The sequence below is a fragment of the Clupea harengus genome, chromosome 16, assembly GCF_900700415.2.
Source record: "Clupea harengus chromosome 16, Ch_v2.0.2, whole genome shotgun sequence".
NCBI lineage: Eukaryota > Metazoa > Chordata > Actinopteri > Clupeiformes > Clupeidae > Clupea > Clupea harengus.
The window spans coordinates 16,201,391-16,228,299 of record NC_045167.1 but is presented as its reverse complement, the minus strand read 5'-3'; the positions used below and the strand labels follow the sequence as shown (position 1 = coordinate 16,228,299).

Below are 26,909 nucleotides of genomic sequence, written 5' to 3'. Positions count from 1 at the left end.
CAATAAAGACCTAGTGTAACAATAAATACTATTTTACATAAGAAATAGAACAAGTTAAGTGCAAGTTAAGTACTAGTAGAAGTGCAAGTACATACCGTTGAACCAATTAATGTGTGAAACCCCAGTCGTCTCAGTTAGAGACTCTGTTTCAGCATGGCAGAGTTAACAAGAACAGAGGGACCCTATCTATGGCTCTAGCCCAAAGCCTCTCAGCTGGACAGAGAACAAAAGGTACAGAAAAGCATTCAGTAGCAAAAATTCAACATTTCATAATAAAACAGAAATGACCTAACAGCCACTGTTCCATGTGTCTTGGATTTGCATCCTGATAAAATAGACAAGAATTATTAATAATCTGTCACCACTGTCCAAACACAATGAAACGATTCCTAAACTTTTTAGCAGTACCGGCTCTCTCTCGCTCTCTCGCTCTCTCTCTCTCTCTCTCTCTCTCTCCTTCTCTCTCTCTCTCTTTCTCTCTCAGTGATTCACTCCCTTTTCCATTAGTCTTTTTTTCCGTTTGAGAGTGGCTTAACAAGAAATCGATGTTTCTTGAGGTGAAAACCCATTCTAGCGAAACACATGTCTTATTAGGGAAATTATGATGGCCAGCATTGAGACTAAATTAATCTCATATTGCGTAGCCTAATGCACGTAGGACCAAGTTGGTGTAGTGACTTGCATGGGGTAGATATAAAAAGAAAGGCAGCCCATGAGAATAGGAAATTAATATAATGGGAAATGGTATAGAAAGGGAGAGAAGCACATATGGAGGAAATAAAACAGGTGTGAAATGTGTGACTTCAATCTCACACCACAATGGGCAGAGGCATCGACTGAGAGCGCAGTATCAGATAGTTCATTGCCTGGTGCTGTGAAAGAGAACACCATTACCTGCGCCTACTGACACAACACTGAACATCACCCTCTCTGCAGTCACAGGGCCATTTGGAGAGACAGAGGGAACACATTGATTCGGTGTTCATTACAAAGCCTTTCAGGGCAGGTTGTGTTGAGGAAATTACCACACAACAAAGGACATTTTTCAATTATCTTCACTTTACTCTTCCACCTTTAGGCACAGGATAAAGGCACAGGATCCTGTGTCTGTCCACAGGATAGGCTACTAACATTCTGAACAGAGCTTCTGCCATGACATTTAATTTAGTCTTCAGTCATTGTCAGCTGTCAAGTCACAATGATCTGGGCACAGACAAACCGGTAAGAAGAAATGATGAAATGTAAAAGTGTATTTCTAGGTGCCAACCCTACAGAAGTCTTCACTGATCAATCAAGCTAAGAAGACCACTAGGCCGTGCGTTCGCTTTCAAGCCTAACCTACGTGTTCTCTCTTTGATTGACAGTTACCAAGGCCAAACAATGTGCTGTCAGCACACCGACTTGGGCCTATGATTGTGATAGGTTGAAAGCAGAACAGGCGGTGTTTCCCGTTCGATACGGAAGCCGAAGCCGCGCTGTTTTGAAAGTTTGAACAAACTTTGCGACAGCCTCAGAGATTATTTTTTTCGCAGGTGGAAAACTAGTCCATCTTTTTGATTGTATACATACTGCAATTTCAATTCACGTTGAACATCTTTGGTTTTGTTTTGTGGTCTTTTTACCTTCAGGATACTGAACCTTTTGCTGAGGTGCGTTTGGATGTCATCCAGAAACTTCAGGTAGCGATAGCAAGGATTAGGCGCTTTGCTGAACTGTCTTCGTTAATAGGTGTAACTGATCGATTTTAGTTTTGTGACTGACTATTTACTGTTTCAACTTCTTATATTCAGAAATGCCCCGTGTTGACAATGATGCGGCAGCCGATAGTGTCAGGTTGACGACTGAGCATTTAGCTCGGAGGCTAATATTTGCGCAAGGGTTGAACAAGGACGCAAGCAGACAAGAACTTGATGGGACCGACTTTCAGAGAGCCTCTCTCCACGAAACAACGTCTCAGCAAAGCATCTCTATGTCGACTAAGTCACCTTTACAGCAAACATACTGGAGCGACAGCAAGAAATGGTCTGCCCGGATACTGTCCATACTCCTCTGCGTCATCGTCGCGTCTGTTATTGCATTATTTTTTGCCTGTATCTATCTTGTATTAAAAGGTAAGGAAATAACTTGTAACCCCCATTCGTCTTAAAGTGAACTCTTTCATTGATAAGAAAAAAATATTTGTAATCTAACGCTACAATAAGGATGTTCTCTTTCTTTTTTTTAGTGCTTGAACAATGTCTAATGTTTTTTACTTAATTTTCAGAGCTTAAATCAGAAAAAATAATAAAAGAAGACGGAGCAGAAGTCAAACTACTAGGTTTGTGAAGTTGTGTGCAGTTTTTATGATTGAATGGGTATCATATTGACGTCGTTTTAAAGGTTCAGACTACGTTTCCACTTTGCTGTACATTCTGTTATCTGAATTTTTCATTTCAGCTGTTTCATGCAAGATGGTAGAAAAGTAAACAAATGCGATAAAAGGTCTGAAGCAAGCCAGCACAGGGTTCTTTGGAAAGACAGTATTTAATCAACCTCCCAGAATTAAACTTTTGTTGTACTTCTAGGAACGTTGATGTTGACGTTTTTCTGTCAAAACAAAAAACACATTTCAACTTTACATTTGTATTCTAATTGCCCTTCTGAAGCTTATGTGGATTTGTTTTGCTTATGTTAACAGGGTTTTGGAGTTTGCTGATCCTTTCCTCATTGGCTGGGATCTCCTGTTGCAGTTTCTCCTGGACGCTGACCTACTTCGATTCCTATGACCCTGGCATGTTTCCTCCAACCCCTCTCTCTTCATCGAGACTAAGGTGAGCACATATGTACATATAGGTCTAACTAAATACACTTTCCTTTGAAAAAAAACCTTCTTCAGGGTACATAGAATATACACACAAGCTTTGTGTTAAAGGGTATATCCATGCTTGGACCCACTGTATCATCTGTCTAGGTTGTTGTTGTGGCGTGTGATTGGGCCTCCTTTCACAGCTTTTTTTTAGTTATTTTTCCTTCTACATCCCAGAGTCATATCTCTTCAGCCTTGCATTGGGTCAGTCATGACCTATTACACTGTGACTAAGCAGAAACCCCTTGCCTGTGACTGAGCAAGGTAGCTAAGCACAGTTTCACAGAACATTGGGGCGGGGAGGGAGGCGGCGAGAGTGCTGAAAGAAAGGGCAAAGATCTTTCGGCCTGTCGGCTTCGCTTTCCATGCTTATCCAGCCATTTTTCTCTCATTTCAGCCAGGGGCTGTCAATGGTGGTGTAGCATGTCAGACAGAATGAGTCTCTTTTTTTTTCTCCTGCTGAGCTTGGCAGTGGTAGCCTTCCGTTTTGAGTTAGTCCCTCGGACACGCTTTGGCCCAACGGAGAACAGAAAAGCAATTTTGCAGTAATTGGTTTTCATCTTCCGAGCAGACATTCGGACACGACAGAGCTGGCAAAGCTCTTCTAAAATTGGCCTCCTGAGGCCTGTACACATGCAGGCCAGCCTGCCCCTACCTCCCCACCAAGGTCCTCTAACCACAAAGAGAAATGGATGTGTACATTGAAAGACAGATTTATGTACAAAGTTGAAAGTTTAGTTGAAAATGAGGGAATACATTTTTGTAATGACAGGGAGAGAAAGAAAAGGATTAGTGAAGAGGAAAAAAGTAACAGTAAACAATAAAACAGTGAAGTCAAAAAATTACTACTGATTTCTCTCGTAGGATTGGTGGAATCTCTTACAGTAGGCATCTGTAATCCCCATTTCTGTCTTTTGGCTCAGACACACATGAACCTCCTGATAACTCATTTCCCAGACTCTGTGGGTCTGTGTAAGATGTCTGCCATGTGTGTGTGCGCTTGTGTTATAAACACAAGGCCATTGGCCTTTTGTTGACCTTTTAGCAATTTCCCTTGCATTGACATTAGTGGTCAGGCTTCTAGGTCATCTCAGTCGCCCCAACCACAAAACACATCAACTGAACACAAAACAATGAAAGATACTAAATAAATTGGGACGGAAATTTTAGGAAATTTACCATTAGTTTTTATTTTATTTTAAGAATGATTTAATAGTTTTTGACATTCAAAAATGAAATACCCTACAGAAAGATGGTCTGATATGATGGGTAACCATGTGAATGCTCCACACTGGCAATGCTTAGTCATGCACTCACCAGTATGCTCAAAGCAGCTCTAGACTGTTCAAAAAATAGCAAAACTGTTGGTCTTGCACACAATATCATGCGTTAAACATATTAATAGTTCAGATTAACCAAGCGATGATCGAAATTATGAATATCTAGTCTCTGTTTCGCATTATCACAGAACAGTTTTCTCCCAGCAGCTATCGATCTGTCATTAAGAAAGCTATTTTTTTTAATGGCAGTATGCCTACTCTATTTCATGCAAGACAGTCCTGAAAGTTGGCAGCATGGCCCATATTAGGTGTCGAACATGGTTAAGAGTAGTCTGCCGCTGACAGAGTATATTTTAGCTTGCCTAGTTTTTGCAGGGATTGTAGTTTGGAAATTGGCAATAAAAGTACTAACAAATAAACCATTCATCCGCTTCGTGTCCCTGATGTATAAAGGGTGTTTAAGTGTAGCAGAGTTAGTGAGGTTCATGTTCTTTGTAGGATATGGCGTCTCTCTCTACCTGACTGTTATTTGGCCTCTGCATTAGTTACACCTATCTGCATTCAACATCCTGGTTAGAGGAATAAAGTACTTAGCCAAACCAAAGGACCAAACTTCATCTGCCACACACACACACACACACACACATAAACAGAGAACCTTCCTCAAGGTCTTTTCTTCTCATCCATCATCTCTTGATGTCACTCTTGACTTCCCATCCCATCTCGTATACGATTCCATCTGTCATCATTCTGGCTGTGAGCTGGAGCATATTGTACCGCGTAAGCTGTACGTTTCATTCTACAACTAGTTATGATTTAGAGGCTGTGCGGGGGAGAACATTGGGTAGGTTAATGTAGGTCCGATCTACTTTGTAGCCTCCGTTTTGCTCATGTGGCAAGAGTACTTTTGCGATGCTTTCAATTCCCTTTTTCACTATCCCCTCCTCAAACTGGCCTTCTAACCTTGTATTATGGTACTATCACAGACAAATAGATAGTGCTGCAACCACAAAATGTCTTCAGGTTGCAAGAAAGAAAGAAAGACAGAAATTAATTTCATGTTATTTTTATGTTTTTTTTTTTGCTCTGCTGACACACACCAAGCACCAAACATCTAACTTGCTTATTCGAGCCAGAATTCTCCTGTTTTGGGTTTTGGGCCAAGCAAGGAGAGGAATTGGGATTGGCTCGGTTGTAATCAAGTGAAAAATATTATGTCACCAGATATGTGATTGCAGATTTCCTGTTGAAGATATAATAAACATCTAGATTCATTAATTAGCTATGAATAACAACAGTGTTCATGTGGAATAAACCCTGTATTTAAGAGGACACAACTGTCTTCCTCTGTTTATCTAACTTAGCAGTTTTTGGGGGTTGTGGCTGTTTGTGGCAGACACAGTGATAAGAGAAGACTCTAGACAGTACGGCGTTTCATTTTTCCCCTCAGTTATGGCCAATAGTGAAAGCTGTAGTTGAACTGTATGTAACCCTTTATTAGTTCTTTTTTTTTTGTCAAAATATTGCGCTAGTTGCCTTAGTAACAGAAAAAGGGAAAGAGAGAAAGAGAGAGAGAGTAAGTACGTAACAAAAACCAAGAAAAAGACGAGGAGCATTCACTGCTGTGCCCCAATTGTCTTGACTGCATAGCCCCTCTTAGCCGGGAGTCATCTCCGTTTAAGTTCAGACCCCGCAATGCCTAACAGTAAGCCCGGGAACCCACGTCACTCGGAGACAGAGCGTCGGTGACGACAGCGGGGCCCGGCCGTGACCGGGTCACACAGCTGCTGCAGCACGGCTCCAAGTCACTGCAAGGGGTTCCGTTAGGTTGTCAGGGGGGACGCAGGAACTCCTGAAAGCAGCCCTCTCGGCCTCAGCAAGATGAGGAGATTTCATTTGAAGTTTCATTAGCAGCTCTTCAGGCCCAACGAAGCAGAGGTTCTTTTTTTTTTTTTTTTTTGAAAGAGGAAGATCTCGAAATCATTAGCACTGTAGTAAGGAAGTTAGAGAACTGGGTGATCGACACTCCCTTTCCTGAGTCTCGGACAGTTATTCGTGTTTGCATGTGTGCGTGTGCGTTGTGCTTGTTTATTGTACGAATTCTTCCCTAATCTCGTGCGTCAACACGCTATGGGCTCGAGGAAAGCGAACAACGATCATTCCTTTGGAAGTGTGGGAGGCAGGGACGCTGCATCACACTGAAACTACACCAGGGAACAGACACACAACGACGACAACAACAACCCAGCCAATCTAAGGTGCAGTTGCTCAGGCAGAACTCCACCCGCCCCCACTACCCTTGGCTCTGCTCTGCCCACACTCGCTCTCTCTGAGTCCACTGAGTGGTTATCGACCCGGATCAGGGATGGTCCACGGTCGTCCAATCTCCGCCTCTGCTCCACGTCCATTATGTTGTGCTTGTGGATGTTCCGGCCACTCACCCTGAAAACCACTGTTTGGGTGGCAAGGTCCGGAAGAGGCTCGGACCGCCTGGAGGGCTATTGTTTTGTCCGCGTCGTTCTCTTAATTTGGAATGATTGGTCTGGGAGGGTCTGTGACCACGGGGATGTGCTGTTTGTCGCTGAAAGGGTGAAACAGCGAAAGGCCATTGAGAGGCATGTGAGCAAAAAACAGGTGGCAATAAAGAAAATGGATTATTTGATGAGGTCTATTGTGGCTGTGTTTCCACGGAAACCTAGGCCTACTGACACTTATCCTCTGCTCATCAGAGGATAAGTGTCTTTATTGAGATTCTTCTCTCTCTCTCTCTCTCTCTAACTGTCTCCCTCTTGCATACACACACTTTGGTAAATGGCTCGACCTTTAAATTCTAATGAAAACCATTCATTCAGCTGGCAGGTTTGCCCACTAGCCTAACAGAAATGAGAACTACAAAATAAACGAGAAATTCTCTGTTATGTGAAGGCCTTGACACCTTGCTCCTTGTTCACTTCCTGTGTGTGTGTGTGTGTGTGTGTGTGTGTGTGTTGTCAGTGTATGTACCCTTCCAAGGCTACTCCCAGTTCCAGAGTGTGTGCCCCTGAATCTATTTTTAATGTAGTTGGACTGTCGCAATCAGATAGCCTGTGTGTGTGTGTGAGTGTGTGTGTTTGTGTGTGTGTGCACACAGGCGGATGTACCCCTACCCCCAGAGCATGTCCTGTTGGTCCTGTGGTCGGCTTCTCATACAATATACCCACACAAAAAAAAGTCACACAATTGCAGGTCAAAGGTGGCTGCACCCTGTTCTTAAGCCAGTGGAATTTTCCTACACATGCCCAACCCTTTAACACGTTGCACTCCACCACTTATCTGTGACCAGTGGAACTATGGCTATTGATGATCCTGAGCACTTGTTTTTTTCCCATCTCCTCTCCATGCTGTGTTAGGAGGATACAAGCGAGCCCCAACAGTTCTCCTAACAGGTAATGATTCCAGGTGGATATTTCCCCAGAGATGCCGCTGGTACTGTCTGTCGCCATTTAAATACCTCAATCAGCTCGAAGCCGCAAGCAGCACCAAAGGCTCAGAGGTGCTCAATGTGAAAAATCTGTAATGATGTGTTTGTGTGCCTCTACACACATGTATAGATCAGTCTCCCTACTGTGCACGTGTGTGTGTGTGTGTGTGTTTCTGTCCGCGTGCATGGGTGTGTTTCTGTCCGCGTGCATGCATGTGTGTGCGTGTGTCATGGTGCAGCTTAATATTCCAGTGTGGGAATTGATATGTGTTTGTCCCCCCTCCCCGCCCCTCCTGTTCACTCCATTTGGTACCCTTAACATGCTCTGATGGCTTGATGGCCGGAGAAAACTAAACCATAGTGACGCCGGTCAGCTGTCTGTGAGGCCTGGGGGGAAGTTCAGACATGGGCACCTAATGGAAAAGTGCACTGCTGAATGCAAACACATTTAAAGCATTTTATTGACATTCATGTTTATGTGGGTTTTAATTAGGCCTGTATTATATCACAGTAGGGTTCAGCTGTCAGTGAAGGGTCATTATAATGTCAGAGAACTGGAAGGATGAGTCCAGTTTGATGAGGCACAGGACGGATTATGACCGAGACCAGATTAACAAGCATTTTGCTGATAAGAAGAGGGGGTTTTGGCGATGTGCACTGTCCTTCAAAATCAGAATGGGTCTAATGCTGCCTTGTGTAGTATATACAAGAAGCTTTTGAAGACACAACTCTTCAGAGACCACCTCCCTTCCTAAACTGGCACTTCGACTAGTGCTTAACTTGCACTTACAGCGGTTACATTCCTGCACTTCTTTTTCTTTTCTATTTCGTTTTTTTTTTAATTATTTATTATGTAAAGTAGTATTTATTGTTACACCAGGGTTCTAATGCCCGTAGCTTGACTATTCTCTCCCTTGTACATCGCTTTGGACAAAAGCGTCTGCTAAATGACTAAATGTAAATGTAAATATGTCGTAAGCTCATACTTCCGAGTTCAGAAATCGTAATTTAGACTTGCATTCAAGTCCCTGGCCGGAAATCTAACATAAACAAGGAAACATCTTTTAAAAATGGACAACCTGTCAAAGACACTGTTTTTATGGTTGATGTTTTCTCATCAAAATGAAATCGTACAAAGCGGTCTTGATGACAGACGACCTCTTAGCCAGTGAACCTTAGACATAAGAAGATATGTGTAGAGAGAAACATGCTTCGCCATATTACGTCAATTTAATTCAGGAAATTCAGTCACAAACAGAGGTTCAGCAATCATGTTAACTTGAAGCAAACTTTCTGTTTATGAAAAGGACTTTGCAATATACACACTTTTAATGTACAACACGCCCCTTTTGACGTCACAACTCTGGTATCATAGAAAAAAATGTAGTTTCTCAGTAGTAGTTACGGGTTTCTCCGGTCATTCATGTGCTCAGAACTCATATTTACGATATTTACGATACCGCACATGAGGACCTACATTCGAGTCTTTGCTGAGGTCATTCCTGAGGCCCTCTCCCCAATCTCTGTCCTCCTCATTTCCTGTCTGCTATCCTATTACAATAAAAGCCTATAAATAAACTTTTTAAAGGTCTCCTACCGGTGAACTAATGAGGATGGCTGTCCCTGTGGAAGGTTCACAGTGTGATTGTAGATTAATCTTGGCACACAAAAATGAGGCAAATCGTGCATAATAGAGTGTTTGTTGGAAGTGTTTATGAATAAACTTTAAAAACAAATTATATGAGCCCCAGGCCATATCCATTTTTATGTTTCGGACTTGTTGCTGTTTTCCCTAGTAGAAAATTGGCAACAGAGGTTAAGTGTATTTTTTTGTATTATTATTCGTACTTGAGTTTGTGTTGAATTTGTCAGGACCGGGGTCCTTTTTTTTTTTGCTGATGACTGGAGTTACCAAAAGTTACCATATTAACTGTAGTTCAAATTTGGGATGTCAAAGTTTACCCGTTAATGATATGATGATGCGATGAATATTCAGTGTTATTTAATTGTTGTCCTCAACCCAATTTCCAATGTGACCCTCTGACTCATCAGTTGTTTTGCATCTGAAGCCCTTTGAATAGCTGTTATGGTGGAATGATGGAGTCTGGAAGAAGTAGCAAATGTTGTATGAGATACAGTTCTATACAAGGGATGGTGTTACATTAAATTGGAGGTATGGCATCACCTCAATGCTTAATTCTTCCATCTATAGCCTATCTATAGGCTACAATGAGGAACTGCCTTACTTATACCCCCAAAAAAATCTATGAATGAAGCTGCTCACCTGCGTGATTGGTTCTCTCACTGATGCGACTGCTATCGTTGTAGGGATGAATGTGATGTTTTAATCTGTTGACACTTTAGTACATACTTTAGTTGACACACTTGACCCCATAATGGGACATTCAGTCGCTTGTTTCAAATGAACAGCATTAGTGCAGAGCAGATTTCATTTGAGCTTTGGTCCAGTTGGTTTTGAAATGTAAGAAAAAAAATGATGAGGTCATCCTTTAGAACAGATTAACCTTTCTTTTTTAGATTTGAAGTACATTGCATGTTTTCAGAAAAGCATCAGTGCATGGTTATAATTGTTTGTACACAAGGCATTTTCTTTTTATGGTTCTATTTTATCCGTAATCCCAGCTGTGGTCTTTTCACTTCTTTTTTTTTTTTTTTTGTAAGTACAAGAACTAATGTTTGTGGTAATGCTCAGGTCACTACCAATGCTGCATGCACAGATGAAGTTGTTTCATTAAATGCTTCAGTCGTGGTCATATTCAGGTACAGCCTGGCTATGTTGCATTACTGTAAGCGTAGCTCAAAATGCCAGTATTCTTTTAGCCAGTAGAAACAAGATCAATTCCTTAGGCACATGTGTGCAATTAAAGTGAGATTTAAAATGACAAGCAGTAGTTACAACAAGTCAGAAATATTCTTTGCCATCCATTCACTGTGTCTGTTGCATCATGTGCTTTGTTTGCAGGCGAATGACTGGACACTCCTTTCATATGGGCTATTGCATGGCTATTCTCAATGGCATTGTTGCAGCACTCACAGTCATCTGGTGTCTCACCTGATTGCCATGCGACTTCAACCTTTCTACCAATGGCTGCTTCACCTGACACACGCCTCCCATGATTCCTTGTTACTCCAGTGCAGTAATGACATCCTGTATAAAGTGCCTTCTAGTGGCTTAAGTAACCACAGTGTGTTATTATGTGCCTTCATAATGTAATGTTTAATGTTGTCCTACACTGTGCCTTTTGTGTGTTCGGAAATGAGAATTACCTATTTGTTTGTCTTTAGTGCCATAATTATTCCCATCGTGTACGTTAATCAGGGTGTTAAATTGGAAATATTCCTTTTTAGTTGTGTAATTACAATGATAATAAGGAAACCTTTGCTTTGTGTAAGAAATGACTTGGAGAATGAAAAGCTTAGGAATGATAATTTGCTCAGTATTTGCTCTCAGTATTTTGACGTACATCCTTTGATGTATAATGCTGTTCCTTATCATTTGTTTGCAGTACATAGCTACAAGTACCTAGCTCTCTTAATAATGCTTCGAGATGATCGTTAAATAATTAATGATGTTTTCCAATGATGTTTTGCAACGACTGAGTGTTGTTTTAATAGGATGTAATGACTACTAAGTGAGCTGAGAGGGGAGCAAAGGAGCGCTACCTACAGCAGAGAGAGAGAGAGAGAGAGAGTGCAAAAGAAAGAAACCAACCTGGCATCTCGATGTGCCAAAGTGAGGAGTGTGCCCCAGAGGCATGGCAACTGTTTAAGTGTGGATTCAATTTGGTATTCTCATCACTATACAGCCAAGCGTACACACACACACACACGCACCCCCCTCGTCCAAGTATTTTTCACTTATTTTTCTTAAAGCAGAGCGTCCCCCTTGTTACTCGTTTGAGCTGAGGCCAGCTTTCTGTGCTCTTAATTGAGTTTCACTGAGAGCCCCCCCACACACGCACACACACACACACACACACACTCACACACACACACTGTCTCAAACAGAGAGAACGAGTGCATTGGATGGATGGTTGGTTTGTGTTTGAGACGAGGACTGCTGTTTGCTCAGTCTGATTGTGATTCTCCGTGAAAACAAATCCCTGGTTTTATCCATACAGCCGGTCCGATTTTGATTTCATCAAAGGATTAGCATTAATACGCTGCAGAAAATAAACAGGATGCATTTGTTTTTGCCAAGACCTTTCAAATAAAGGACCAACAGTGTAATGAATGTAACGACATGTTTGCTTCGTTCACTTCTTCATATTGTATCTTTTCCATTGTTTCTCTGTATCGTTGTTTCCCAACACATACCTTTCCCAAGAGTGATCTTAAGTTGTGTGTCTGAGTGCATGCTTTGTGCCGTGCGTGGCCAGTGAGTCTGTCGCGCTTCGCTGAGCCTGAATGGGTTCTAGCTTACCTGCAGGAAGTGATTAACACGATTAACACGTCTCTCGTGTCCCCTCTCTCTGCACCAGGGAGTTCACCCCCCCCCCCCCCTCCCTACTCATGTTCTTCCTGCTCTATGGAAAGTGTAATTATTTTGTAAAACAGAAGGATACTGAGAGGGATTTTGTGACAGCTAAAAGCAGGAGAAAACTTTTTATTTGGGAGCCCCTCTTTTCAGGCAAGATAGACTAATGTATCTATCATAGAGTGCCATGTCACGTTATTTGTGTCCTAAGGCTGTACCATCCCATATGTTTCTGCGTATGAGATGTCGAGGGAAGATGGCTGGTGCTTGCGTGCGTGTGTGTGCGCGCTGTGGCTCTGACTAAATTTACACACAGGTTGGTCTCTCGCTTTGGTCTGTGAGCATGATCCCAGCCCTGGCTGCCAACAGAGTGAAACAGTGCCTGGGGAATTATGCTGTCACACACAGAGGCAGAGTGCAACAGGAAACAGAGGCTAGAACATTACAACACACTCGCACTTGTCAATGTGAGAAGCCTGTTCCCTTTGTGTAATGGAACATTGATGAAATACTGTGGGGTCGGTTTCGGAGATGCAAGGAGAAGGAGCTGAACGACGATTTTACTGCAAAAATCCAAACCTAAAGCACTACTCTTGATTAGTAAAGATATTAAACTCTCATTAGATATCGGTGGTATTGATGGTTGTCAGTGTTGAGAACACATCCGGTTATAATGATTATTAAAATGTCATCCCAGTCCCCTACTGCTGAGCTAATGAGGATGGGCGTCCTTAAGGAAGGGTCACAGTGTGCCAGTAGATGTCAATCTTGACACATAAAAGGTGGCAAGTCTTACATAACGGAGATTGCTGAAGTGTTGTTTGCTTGTTTGACTGTGTGTGTGTGTGTGTGTATGTGGTCTAACCTTAACCTTTGTGGAATCATTAATGAGATGGACAAAATATGCGTACTCTGTGTTTGTGTCTGTGAGTGTGACAGTAGGTGAGTGGTCACTGCTCACACTTATTATTCTGCCTCACCAACCTAACAGTCACATTTTCAAGTAAATATATAAAAATATAAACTAGAAGGGCACCTGGAGAGCGCAGACCTCAGTCAAAGCCAAACTCCCCATCACGTATTGTTACAGAAAGTGAAAAAGAAATTCCTTTATTTGTATTTCGCTACTACCCTCCACCATTTCATTGAAAATTGGCCTGGTAGTTTTTGTGTAATCCTGCTGACAGACAGAGAGACACAGACAGACAAGCAGACCAACAAATATCAACGCAAGCATAACTTCCTTGGCGAAGGAAATGAAAACATCATGAAGACATCAATGCAGCATTATGCATGTGAAAAGCAGCCCCAGTGTTGGGCTCGTTCTAGCCCCATCCTCTCAGATGCTAAAGGGGAGCAGGGCTGCGAGGGGGAGAGGAGCAGAGGGCAGGGCGAAGGGCAGTCGATAATGAGAGCATCCCGGCACATTATTATTTGCGCCCCGGGGCCCAGTTTTGTGGAAAGTATTCAGATGCTGACCTCGGAGAGTGTCACCACTGTACAAGCCCATGAGAGAGGGGAGGGGAGGGGAGGGGGGGGGGGACGAGAGAAAAAGCACCACAGGCTACAGGGGGGTTCGAGACTGACATGAGAAAATGAGGACGAATTAACGGGTAACTCTGGCAGTAGAGTAGGGAAATAACTGGAAAATAGGATATACGATGGAGTGATGATTGGAGCATTGCCATAGTATCTATTCTAAGAAACTATAAAGGTTATGACACACATCCATCCTTTTACAGGGCTACATTCACACATCATGGAAATGTGCAGACTTGTGTAGGATGTGAGGTTGATGGAAGCCAGTGGGTCGCTGTTGTGTCTCATACATAGACGATGTTTATGAAATTCCTCTGAGATTAGAGGCGTAGTGTTTGTTTCATAGGCCAGCGTTTTCCCCAGGGAGGATTTCGTTGTTATTGATCGAGCTTTCATCAAATGGGATCTTGCCCAGGGCTTCTCTGTGCACGTGTCCCGTCCATTACATCATCTGTTCCGATCTGATGTAGTTAGAAAAACCATCACTGTTCACACGAAACGTTTATTGACTGACGTGTTTGTGTTTTGAGGCGTGGTGGTCATACCAGGTGGAGGGTAGACTCTATTTTTCCCCAGGCTTCAGGTTTTCTATGGCCGGTGCTCGGTGACCGGTTCAATCACTTTAGACTTTCAAAATGCAACTTTTGTAATAACAACTCTCGTGTGCTCATTTATATGTGCAGTGAAAAAGGCCATGATTGTTTTTTTTTATTATTTTTTTTACTTGAGGATATTGTTGATTGTCACCCATATTTAAATTTGAACTTTGCTTCCACTAGTGCAACTGACATCAGGACAGAGTGCTTGTGGAAAAGGTTGACTCTATAAGAGAGACTGCGCCACCCTTCATTCCAGTCCATCTGTGTTGTGTGCTGTGAGTGTGCAACAGCTGGTGAGAGGACTGACTCTAATAATCTAAATATGCACATCAGCATATGGTCATTCAACAACCTTTCTGAACTGAATGAGCACCCTTCCCTGCGGACACAGCTGTTTCTAAACTTAGGTGCTTTTAGTCTTGAGGCTGTATGGTCTATAAGCCTCCAAACTCGTCAAGGTTGTCATATGACAAGCCATGGCATTCTCTAGGCTCCTATCTATTATGTATCAAGCACAACTTTTTGAGTGTCTTCACACAATTGTGGCATCTCCACCACTGCCCTGTGTCAAAAAAAGCAATTCTGTTTGATGTTTCATTCTTTTACCCAGAAAAGCACCTGGGACCTGCATTCTCAGTCTGCCATACGATCAGCCCAGGGATTTTGCACAATGCTCGCTTCGATTTTTCTCTTGTTCTGCCTGCTGCCTGTTTTCATTCTGGTTGCACTGGAAATGTTGCTAGACAAGCCTAGTAAAAAATATAGTGGTGTATGTTGCTTGGATACTAGCAAAGGTGGGATAAAAATATCTTGTCAGATTTAGTTTCTCAGAAATGTACTAGGAGAAGCTTGTGCATAACCTTATATCATCGTGTTTTCTGCATTTCTTCCTCGTCCTCTTTCTCTTTTTACACACATACACTGCTTGTTAGAGTTGGCCCTGTGATTGACAGGTAATTATTTAGCTCATGGCCATGCTTCATACCACTCTCTCCAGCCACAGGTAGCCGTTTCTCATTATTAGGGCATTTTAAAGAAGTCGTTCTAACCTACAGCTTTAAGATTTTTTTTCAAATCCCCGATAAATATGTGAGGTGATGAACCTTTATTGATTTATTTTATTATTTAGCTTTATTTTGTTTTATTGTGCATGTTGAGTTATGATCTTCTGTATGTTCGTATGTGTAAGTGAAGACCACACAAATAAAGTACATCTTATCCTATCCTGTGTACCAAGGAATTCATACAAGTACTATATGACAAAATGGTCTATGATCCTTTATATAATTATTTAGCCCAATTCAACTAGACTACTATATCAAAACTTAGGAACATTGGTAGCTATAAAGAGGAAAATATGTATGCTCTTAAAAGTTTTATGACAAGTCAATACAAGCACGACACCACATTTCCCAAGTGTGTGTGTGTGTGTGTGTGAGATGGGTAGACCTCACACGTCACACGCTATGGTGCAGCTGGCGTGACTGATAATATAATGCGTGGGCTTTCTCGCCCTGTGTGTTGTGTGTTTAGTAAACTCTGGGCTCGCTGGGAAAGGCACCTCCCTCAGAAGTCTGACCACAGACGACCCCCGCAATGACGCACTCTCACCCGCGCGGAGCGAAGCTGTTTATCACAGACCCATTTGCTTTTCTTTGCCCCGGAAACGAGACGTTCCTGATGTTTCAGTCTGTATAAAAGGGGGGAGGGCTGCCAATAAGCTTTTGACCTAAAAAATACCCCACTGAGGTAGCCACACCTGAAGTGTTATTTGAAATGTACATACATTTCTGACATTATTTAGTTCATTGAATATAATTACACACACATATATATATATATATATATATATATATATATATACATATATATATATATATTTAATAATTATTATTTAATAGTTTTCTCATACAGAGAGATGATTGTTTTTAATACATCAGTGATGCTTAGGAACTGAGCACTATGCACTATGGTTGACACTCACATCTACACGTGTTTATTTCACTGTCACCCAACGAAACACTCTCCATATGTACACATACATGGCAAATGTGCAGGAGTGATGGATGACATAATTAGACCAGTGCCTACATAATGAACGGTAACTCAATAACACTAAGGGCAGGTTGGTTGCATGCTTTATTATTGCCAAGCAGGGGTTTATTTAAAGCAACAATCATTGCTGGCAGCCCAGGAGATGTAACCAGATTTGGCAAGTTGCTGTGGTCACTAATGTCATTTTTACTCCGGCCCTCTCTGTTCCTCTCTTTTGACAGACTGCCTGTCTCTATGTGTGCTATCAGAGAAGGAAATACATGGAAAGTTGTGTGAGGGTTATTGTATTAAATGCAGGGACATTATGAACAGATATAACTCACACTAATGACAAATTGGCACAAAAACCAAATCAATAGTTCAATCAATCAACAAGCCATTTAAGACTGGTTGATCTTCTTCCTTCCATGTTATCATGAGTGGTATTTTGCAATATAAGTAGCCTAATTTGTTTTTTGGTTTTAAATTAGGCACTCCTACCATGATTTTTTACATCTTGGAATCAAAGGAAATGCGCAAAGGCACCACTTGAAACCCAAAATGATTAAGAAGAAACTGTTCTATATAAGACAAAATAAGACGGAGCAGAATGACAGCTACTGTATGCTCCAGGTTGCATTTATTCCAAAATACTGTGGCCTACATTACACTTTGGACTACGATTTTAAAAACATGCATTGTATCACTAGTGGAATGTTACCCAAGAAAGCATTTTCTGAGCCAGATTTAAACAAAACAAAATACAAAGGCTCTTCACACACCACGTTGATCAGGTTACATATAACATTCATTTTACATTATTTCCAAAATCTTGCAAAAGTAAGGAGAAAGCGTAGCAAAGCACCACACTGTCAAGGTTCCAGGAACCTCTCCATATTATATATTCTTAGAAACTATAAAGGTAATGACACACATCCATCCTTTTACACGGTTACATTCACAATGGGCAAGCCCCGATTGGAAGTGATCCATAAAGACTGAAGATTGGGAAATGCCGTTGACCTCTTTTCCAGAAGCAAGAGTCTTAGTCCAGAAGCAAGGGTTTGTCAAGCGTCTCTGCCTGGACAAAGATCTTATCCCCTGGGTACACCGACAGGTATAGTGAATAGTGGCATTGCATGATACTTAAGTTCATCTCTCAAATGGAATGTCTGCTCTAATACGTGCCACCAATATCGGCCTCGACATCTTTGGATGCTCTCCTGTCCGTCATAAGAAAGTTGATCATCCCCTGGGACTTGATAAGCAAATTGCAGCCGAGGAAGAAGATGCCGAAGACCACGGTGAGTGAGAGCACGCACATGACAGCGATCTGGACCACTCGTGTGATGAAGAAGTTCCGCTCGGCCAGCGCAGTTGCCTCAAAGCCTCTGTCCGTGACCACTGAGGACGCGTTGCAGCACTTGAAAAAGCCATCGCTACTGTTGGAAAATAAACCGGTGTCGGTGTCGTTCAATGCCGTGTAGTTCATCTCGGATAAAGTTCAGGGTGACACGCAAAAAGTTGAAAAATATCTGTTGCTTTTGTTGTAGACATTCACCAAATTAAGAGTGCTTAAATCTTTTGAGAATCCCGGCGAGTGTTTGTGGGGCCGAGTTGTACAAGGTAGATACCTCACGGTTTCCAGTGACATCCTTCTAAACAGACCACAGTGCACAGAACACTGGTGCACTGATGCTGATTGGACCTGGGTGAAACCATTCCATACGAGAGGAGTCAGTGTAAAGCCTTTCAGCAAGCTAAACCGTTGATTTCTACACTCATATAGCGCCACCTATAGGAAAATCATCCTGTGAAATTCCAATCTAATTTTTCTTTTATTTATTTATTTTTCTGGAGAATTAAAAAAATATAGGCTATTTTTTCGAAATATGTCAAAAACACTATATTGATACTTTCCTTATATCTGTTGGTTGACACGTTTTTCAAAATAGTAATCTGCTTCATGTTATCGGTCCCATAGCGCCAATAAAATGTAGCCTAATAAACCTATTGCAAGGGGTTCTCTACCACCTGACCGTGTCATATGTGAATATATCAGCTCAATCTCCACTCGCAAAAAAAGATAATTTATCTTAAGGTAGCTTGGGTCTGCCAGTCAGGAAAAAAAGTAAGAACAATGGCCTACGTAAACATTTTTAAATAGATTTTGTAACTTACTGTAACCTATACGGGAAGTTCGTGACCTTCCGCTTGTAGGCCTATAGGGAAAATATTAAGTACATACATAGGTTCGATTTGATTGAATAAAAACTCTTTATCCATGTACTACACTTGTTATAAATGAATATGTGATACCTGCATGACGTATTAAGTATAATACTGAAGATACAGTAATAATGCAAAATATATTTGCTACAGCACTTCTTCATGTTGGGACAAAAACAAATCCTTTGAATATGCAGGTGTCACACAGGTGACATTTCCCCCATGCCAGTCGACCTATCTGTCAACAAAAAGTTTATAATTCCTTCCGACTTGATGAGCAGGTTACAGCCGAGGAAAAAGATCCCAAAGACCACGGTGAGTGCTAGTACGCACATGACCGCGATCTGAACCATGCGCATCGCGAGGTAGTTCCGCTCGTCCAGCGCGGTGGCGACAAAGCCGTTATTCATGACCGCAGATGACAGGTTGCAGCACTTAAGAAAGCCATCGCTACTCCCATTGGAGAGCAGCCCACCATCAGCGTCGTTGAATGCGGAGTAATTCATTGAAAACGACTCTTTGGCTTAATGGTTATGTTTAAAGAAATTTTGAAAAAAGATATATAATATTTGGTGTAGACATTCACCAGTAACTAAAGCAAACTCACACGCGTTAATCTCGACTTCCTTTCTTAGTCAAACAAATAAGCATAGTCCACTGTGCATCCAGTTAATCCTCCAACAAACAAACAGTGAGACACAGAGCCGAGAGACGATGCTTATAAAACCTGGATGAAACCATTCGGCAACAGAGGCAACATTGGATCTCTGTTTAGCCTACAACAGATCAAAGTTTTTCATTCGCAGTGTAGCGCCACCTACAGTATACAAAGTACACTAAAGGTTAGTGTCTTGACAACTTCGCCGGATCCCAACCCATCCTACTGAAATCTATTGGTCAGACCGAAACCCTGACCTGTAACACAGAGATAGTTGCAGCAACACTAATACTATTTCAGTGATCTTTTCTTCCTAATTCTTCATTCATTAAACTGTGGGATTTCAGTTGTTCCGCTGTGTTTTTCTCTGTTTGGCATTTTTGTACATCATCCGCTCGGCCAACGCCTTCATGTATGTTAGAGACCATACGCTTTCACTGCCATCTGTCGGAGAAAGAGCTCCACAACCTGTATCCGTGTTGTCTACGTTCATGTCTTGATGTTTGTGGCAGCCTAATTTCCAAACACAAAATACCTATGGAAAATACAAACAAATTGTATTACATTTTTAATACAATTAACATGATAACATAAACTATAAACAAAAATGTTTTTAGTGTTCTATTGACCCCCGAGGCTTATATTTAAGTAACAGCAGATGGCAGTATCGCTGTTTCCACTAGGAACAGAGCGCGTAATAGAAGGGATACACTCAGTTTTTCGGCCTTTCAGCGGTGCACCTATTAGGAGACAAATTTACTAATCCCAAATGTTTTCCCTCCCCTTGCGACAGCCATTGATCGCAAGTTGTGCCTGTCGTAAAACACACCAAGTGGTTTAACTAGTTGTAGCTTTTCTTGAATTAATAAGCAATTAAGTCGCTATTACTTATTATTAGCTCTAGACCAAGTCCTCGAACCAACCTGAGCCAACCCACGTTTTCAACGGGGAAGACTCGTGTTGAGGGTTGTCATCATAATCTCACATTCTGCCCATGGTCTGGGTCTCACCTGAAGGACCAGCGAGTCAACACAGGTACATAGGAAATTCAGATATTACGACTGTTGAATAATGCATTTCCTGGGAGAATATTTTTTTCCAAGCCAGAGATTTGTCGCCGCTGTCAATCACATGCCTATTTTTAGAAGCTAACATTAATTCCCATCGGAAGCTTTTTCCACTTCTTTCATTCTCTCATGGACTTATATGTGAGCCTGTCCCCTATTTCCCTGTCACTCATTTTGACAATTTAAGTGGCTGTCTCTACTGTCTTCACATCGGCACAGAGATTACACACAGTCTCTCTGTGAAGACACTGTTGCCATCTGAACACTCTAAATTAGTACAACTACAATGAACAAATACTTTCATGTTCAAGTGCTATATTGATGTATATACATTTACATCTGAATTCAAATACTGTTAAGTGCATAGCTTGTAAGCCTGAAATGAATTTTATGGTATTGAGTTCACATGCTGCATAGCTCACTCCTTTATGTCATTTTTAATATTGCTTTTTATATTGCATAGAGTTATCATTCATCTCATTTCTGTAGTTAGTCTATGTACCGCTTTGAGAGAAAGGTTCATCTTCATGGCTGAATACACATTTAAAAAATCAACATTAAGCCCTTCAGGTGTTGAGAATTACCTCCCACCCCTGTACTTCCAAAAAATGGAGAAGCACCTGCTCACCACTTTTACCTAAAGTGGGTTGAACCATAATTTGTCTGTGAATCACTCATAAGAGCAACAGACTCATATATATATATATATATATATATATATACACTACCGTTCAAAAGTTTGGGGTCACCCAGATCATTTAGTGTTTTCCATGAAAACTCACACTTTTATTTATCAAATGAGTTGCAAAATGAATAGAAAATATAGTCAAGACATTGACAAGGTTAGAAATAATGATTTCTATTTGAAATATTAATTTTATTCTTCAAACTTTGCTTTCGTCAAAGAATGCTCCATTTGCAGCAATTACAGCATTGCAGACCTTTGGCATTCTAGCTGTTAATTTGTTGAGGTAATCTGTAGAAATTTCACCCCACGCTTCCTGAAGCACCTCCCACAAGTTGGATTGGCTTGATGGGCACTTCTTGCGTACCATACGGTCAAGCTGCTCCCACAACAGCTCAATGGGGTTGAGATCTGGTGACTGCGATGGCCACTCTATTACAGACAGCATACCAGCTGCCTGCTTCTTCCCTAAATATTTCTTGCATAATTTGGAGGTGTGCTTTGGGTCATTGTCCTGTTGTAGGAGAAAATTGGCTCCAATCAAGCGCTGTACACAGGATATTGCATGGTGTTGCAAAATGGAGTGATAGCCTTCCTTATTTAAAATCCCTTTTACCTTGTACAAATCTCCCACTTTACCAGCACCAAAGCAGCCCCAGACCATCACATTACCTCCACCATGCTTGACAGATGGCGTCAGGCACTCTTCCAGCATCCTTTCACCTATTCTGCGTCTCACAAATGTTCTTCTGTGTGATCCAAACACCTCAAACTTTGATTCGTCTGTCCATAACACTTTTTTCCAATCTTCCTCTGTCCAATGTCTGTGTTCGTTCGCCCATATCAATCTTTTCTTTTTATTGGCCAGTCTGAGATATGTCTTTTTCTTTGCCACTCATCAGGCCAGCATCCCAGAGTCGCCTCTTCACTGTAGACGTTTATGGTGTTTTGTAGGTACCATTTAAAGAAGGTGCCAGTTGAGGACCTGTGAGGCGTCTATTTCTCAAACTAGAGACTCTAATATACTTGTCTTCTTGCTGAGTTGTGCACCAGGGCCCCCCACTTCTCTTTCTACTCTGTTAGAGCCCGTTTGTGCTGTTCTCTGAAGGGAGTAGTACACACTGTTGTAGGAAATTTTCAGTTTCTTCGCCATTTTTCGCATGGAATAGCCTTCATTTCTAAGAAGAAGAATAGACTGGCGAGTTTCACATGAAAGTTCTCTTTTTCTGGCCATTTTGAGAGTATAATCGAACCCACAAATGTGATGCTCCAGATACTCAACTAGCTCAAAGGAAGGCCAGTTTTATAGCTTCTCTCACCAGCAAAACAGTTTTCAGCTGTGCTAACATAATTGCACAAGGGTTTTCAAGGGTTTTCTAATCATCCAGTAGTCTTCTAAGGCGATTAGCAAACACAATGTACCATTAGAACACTGGAGTGATAGTTGCTGGAAATGGGCCTCTATACACCTATGTAGATATTTCATTAAAAACCAGACGTTTCCACCTAGAATAGTCATTTACCACATTAACGATGTATAGAGTGTATTTCTGATTCATTTAATGTTATCTTTTCTTTGAAAAATAAGGAAATTTTAAGTGACCCCAAACTTTTGAACGGTAGTGTATGTGTGTGTGTGTGTGTGTGTGTGTGTGTGTGTGTGTGTGTGTGTGTGTGTGTGTGTGTGTGTGTGTGTGTGTGTGTGTGTGTGTGTGTGTGTGTATGTGTATGTGTATGTGTATATATATATATACAGCTCCGAAAAAAATTAAGAGACCACTTCAAAATTATCAGTTTCTCTGAAGTTGTCTTTGAAGAAAACTTGCTTCCTTTTGCTCTGACAATGTTCCCCAACTCTGAGGAGGGTTTTTTCCAGCAGGACAATGCTCCATGCCACACAGCCAGGTCAGTGAAGGTGTGGATGAAGGACGACCACATCAGGACCCTGTCATGGCCAGCCCAATCTCCAGACCTGAATCCCATTAAAAACCTCTGGAATATGATCAAGAGGAAGATGGATGGTCACAAGCCATCAAACAAAGCCGAGCTGCTTGAATTTTTGCGCCAGGAGTGGCATAAAGTCACCCAACGGCAATGTGAAAGACTGGTGGAGAGCATGCCAAGACACATGAAAGCTGTGATTGCAAATATTTTTTCCGGAGCTGTATATATAAACTCAAGGTGTGGCTATTAAATAATGAGACTAATGCTGTAATTCAATTGTAATAAAGATAACTCGTTATACTTGCGTAACTTGTATATACATGTAATAACAGTCTTGTTATTTAATAGCCACACATTGTGTGTGTGTGTGTGTGTGTGTGTGTGTGTGTGTGTGTGTGTGTGTGTGTGTGTGTGTGTGTGTGTGTGTGTGTGTGTGTGTGTGTGTGTGTGTGTGTGTGTGTGTGTGTGTATATATATATATATATAGAGAGAGAGAGAGAGAGGAGAAGAGATGCCTTTTAAACAGTCGCCAACACTCTGGCATATGGGTAAACAAACCCATACTCATATGCCCCCTTCCCCTCTGAGAGAACCAGCTCTCCACCTCCGCTCTCCCTGGCTGTGTAGTGCAGCAGAGGCTCTCCCACGTAAAGAGCCTCAGAACGGGCCCTGAATCATGTGCTTCGTCTGTGGAGGGTTTGCACTGAGGGCACACAGCGAGCTATTCCTGTCAGGAAGGTTTCTGTGCACACAGGAGCTGCAGCATAGCGCTCGCATCAAAAGCCCTCTGAAGAGCTCTGTCTCCACCGTCAGGGATCTGAAGAGAGAGGGAGAGAGGGAGGGAGTTAGAGAGAGGGTGGGGGGGTGGGGGTGGAAGGAGAGAGAGGGAGTGAGTGAAGGGGGAGAGTGAGGCAGAAAGGGAGGAAGATAGAAGAGAAGCAAAGACCTAAATGGAGAGAGGGAGCGAGGGAGAGAGCAGGAGAAGGGAAGGAAAGAAAAAGAAGCATTTGCCGTGGATAAGGGGAGGAAGCGCAGCAGAGCAGAGGGGATGCGAGAGGGAGAAGTGCATGTACGTGGAGAGGGAGAGACGGGGTGCTTAAATTGGGGGATACGCAGGGAATAGAAACAGACGACAGAAAAGGAGGAGGGCAGACTTAAAAAGACAGGTGTCTTGGGGCGGAGGTTGAAGAAAGAGATCTCACATCTGAAAGTAAGACTGTGATAGAGTAAGAACTGGCTAATGGCAAATGCCATAAAGGGATGGAGAGACAGAAATGGGATGGCGTGATAGAGAGAGGCACAGTGAAGGGGAATAGTGAGACAAATATATTTTGGAGTGAAACTCAAGTTGGAATGAAAATGAAGGGCACTGGAGAGCTAACATGAGAGAGAAATTGCATAATACCACAGAAATAAATAGAAAGAGAGGAGAGATGTTTTGCTATATATTGGACTACCTTTCCTTCAATCTGACACTTCCCAGGCAGATCTGTTCCATCTATTGCTCATTCAGCTGAATGTGTTCCACACTTGTACTCGCTCAGCCATGTCAGTGATGTAGAGTCTGATCCTCGGCCAAGCCCATCCGCTCGCCGACTGTTTAGACCACCCAGCTATGATCGGCACTGGTAACCCATCCCACACTTGTACAGTCACACACACACACATACACACACACACACACACACACACACACACTCACACACATACACATACACACACACACACACACAGAGACAAACACACACACACACACACACACACACACACACACACACACACACACACACACACACACACACATACAACACAGCTGGTGAATTACAAAAGGCAGGACTATTCTGTAAAAATCGATAGGCCTGCACTTTCCGTGAGGATTGCCCAAATATAGCGCAGCTAATCTTCAGCTCATACGTTTGCACTTCGGAAAGGCGTTCCACAAACATTTATCAGCTTTGCCATTCATGCAGCTCTTCTTCAGCGGGGCCCCAGATTTCTTGCTGACCTAGTCATCACAGAATAACTCACACTTCTCCAAAAAACAAACATGGCCTGCTGGGCTGTAATGACTTTTGTCAGCCTGAGAAACCAGAAAGCTATTGACTATAAATTAAATGACTAGACCCCTCTTTGATACAAGCAACAAATGGGGAATGTCTTCACTTTGATTCAGTGAGTCATAACTGACAATCAAAGAGGATATAGCTGGAGCCAGAAAAAAAAGCAAAGCTGAAGAGATCAATTCTATGAAATGGGAAAAAAAAGTGCTTGACAAGATTTGTTAATGCCTTTTGGTTTTCACTGAATAGTTCCCCTCGAAAAACACTATTTCAAGCTTAAGGAATGGCCATAATTAGGACTGAAATGATATTACAACAAAAATAAGTGAAAATGTTTCAGTAGTTGTCAGTAGTTGTGATTTTATTGGTCTTATAGACCCACAGAGTAGCAAACACACATTTCCATGGTTCAGTGGTGTCTACAAAGAGTATACGATTTTCTGTTGGCTCTGTTGTCCATCGTCTTTGTCTACTGGATATTTTACAGCAGCTGGCGTGTGTGTGTGTGTGTGTGTGTGTGTGTGTGTGTGTGTGTGTGTGTGTGTGTGTGTGTGTGTGTGTGTGTGTGTGTGTGTGTGTGTGTGTGTGTGTGTGTGTGTGTGTGTGTGTGTGTGCACGTGCTCTCTCACCAGCCCTGAAGGTGTCCTTGGTTCCGCACGGACATCTCTGGGCCAGCCATGAGCTCTTCTGTCTCCTCTCACACATAATTACACACCCACCATATCTGAACGAACACACACACACACACACACACACACACACACACACACACACACACACATGTGCACACACTTAACTCTCTGCCAACACGCAGCCATTTATACATCTGAACACACAGATACACACCATATGTGCATGGCATGGATAGGTGAGCTGTTAAAGTGACGGATTCGATAGGGGCAGTGGGGTTATAGAGGAATGAGAGCCTTGAGAGATTGAGAGAGAGAGACAGGGATAGAGAGGGACTGAACGAAAGACTGATAGAAAGAGTGGAGGAGAAACGATGAGAGAGAGAGAGAGAGAAAGGGGCTGCTGGAAGGGAGAGGGATGGGTGATAAGAGGTAATGTAGAGAGGAGAGGAGTGCTATCTCTGTGCGCTGGCATGCCTGCTGTCGGGGGCAGGGACTGGGGGGCCATCACCTGAAGAGCAGTACAGTCACCCCCATTAAGGGAGAGGTGAGGGAGATTGAAATAACACAATAATAGACCCTGTTATCTGCTGGAGCTCCAAGCATCACACAGGCACATGCACACAAACACCACCCCCCCCCCCCCCCCCCCCACACACACACACACACACACACACACACTCACACGTGCTAAAGTACCTCAAAGCTGAGGGCAATGGGCTGGCAATAGCACCACTTACTGTTGCGAAACATCGCATTAATATTTTCAAAACCATTTTTTTTCACAGTTGAGCATATTCCGCTTTATTCCCTCCCAAAGAGATGAAAAATACATTAAATAAAATCTAGCCTATACGCCTTGACCTGTTTTATTTTTCTCAGCATTTGCGACAATGAAGCCTCTGCCTGTCTCGTGTTTACGAGAACAAGGCGAGGGAAAATTTCCAGGTAAACAAGCATCATCCGTCATCATGGTACCCTGCTCCTCCTCCATCAAGAAGGAGCCCCAGCCAGGCTAAACTCATCACAGGGGGGAAACATGACAGATTACCAAGGTGTTCCCCTCTTCCCTCCACCATCGTCCTCTCTCTATATCTCGCCCATATCCCCCTGACAAAGCATTTATCACAGGCTTCCTCTATGCAACACAAACAGGTGCAGGTCACAGAGGGGCAGCAGATGGCACACTGGTCAATTGGACAGAGAGAAAGATTTTTTTTTTAATTTGCAAAAAAGACAGGGGGTGTTTTTTTTATATTTTGTCATTTTGAAATATGTGTGTTGTGTCACGCTTGAATAATCGACTTGTTGAACAGGCTGTTTAATTAACTTAAAGCACGACTGTGTGTGTTGCACAACAAGCCGCGAGACTCTGGGTGTCC

The 26,909-nt window shown here is 42.3% G+C and overlaps 2 protein-coding genes across 5 annotated transcripts; one reads left to right on the top strand and one right to left on the bottom strand.

Annotated features, from left to right (window-relative positions):
* The first annotated feature begins 1,387 nt into the window (after nt 1-1,387).
* arl6ip6 (ADP-ribosylation factor-like 6 interacting protein 6) lies at nt 1,388-11,845 on the top strand. Of its 4 annotated transcripts, none has more exons than XM_031582634.2 (5): nt 1,388-1,679; nt 1,791-2,111; nt 2,264-2,317; nt 2,678-2,810; nt 7,515-7,701. In XM_031582634.2, the coding sequence occupies exons 2-5, from the start codon at nt 1,793-1,795 to the stop codon at nt 7,552-7,554; spliced, it is 546 nt and encodes a 181-aa protein (XP_031438494.1). In that variant the 5' UTR covers nt 1,388-1,679; nt 1,791-1,792; the 3' UTR covers nt 7,555-7,701. The 4 variants fall into 4 exon arrangements, with proteins under 4 accessions (XP_031438494.1, XP_031438492.1, XP_012691125.1 ...); XM_031582632.2 differs by lacking the exon at nt 7,515-7,701 and adding an exon at nt 10,569-11,845 and having other exon boundaries at nt 1,402-1,649; XM_012835671.3 differs by lacking the exon at nt 7,515-7,701 and adding an exon at nt 10,569-11,845 and having other exon boundaries at nt 1,402-1,679.
* A 5,021-nt stretch (nt 11,846-16,866) lies between these two features.
* Nucleotides 16,867-19,303, bottom strand: rprmb (reprimo, TP53 dependent G2 arrest mediator candidate b). The gene has a single exon (XM_031582635.2). It carries the CDS (start codon nt 17,745-17,747, stop codon nt 17,433-17,435), a length of 315 nt encoding a protein of 104 aa, XP_031438495.1. The 5' UTR covers nt 17,748-19,303; the 3' UTR covers nt 16,867-17,432.
* Nucleotides 19,304-26,909: the final 7,606 nt, after the last annotated feature.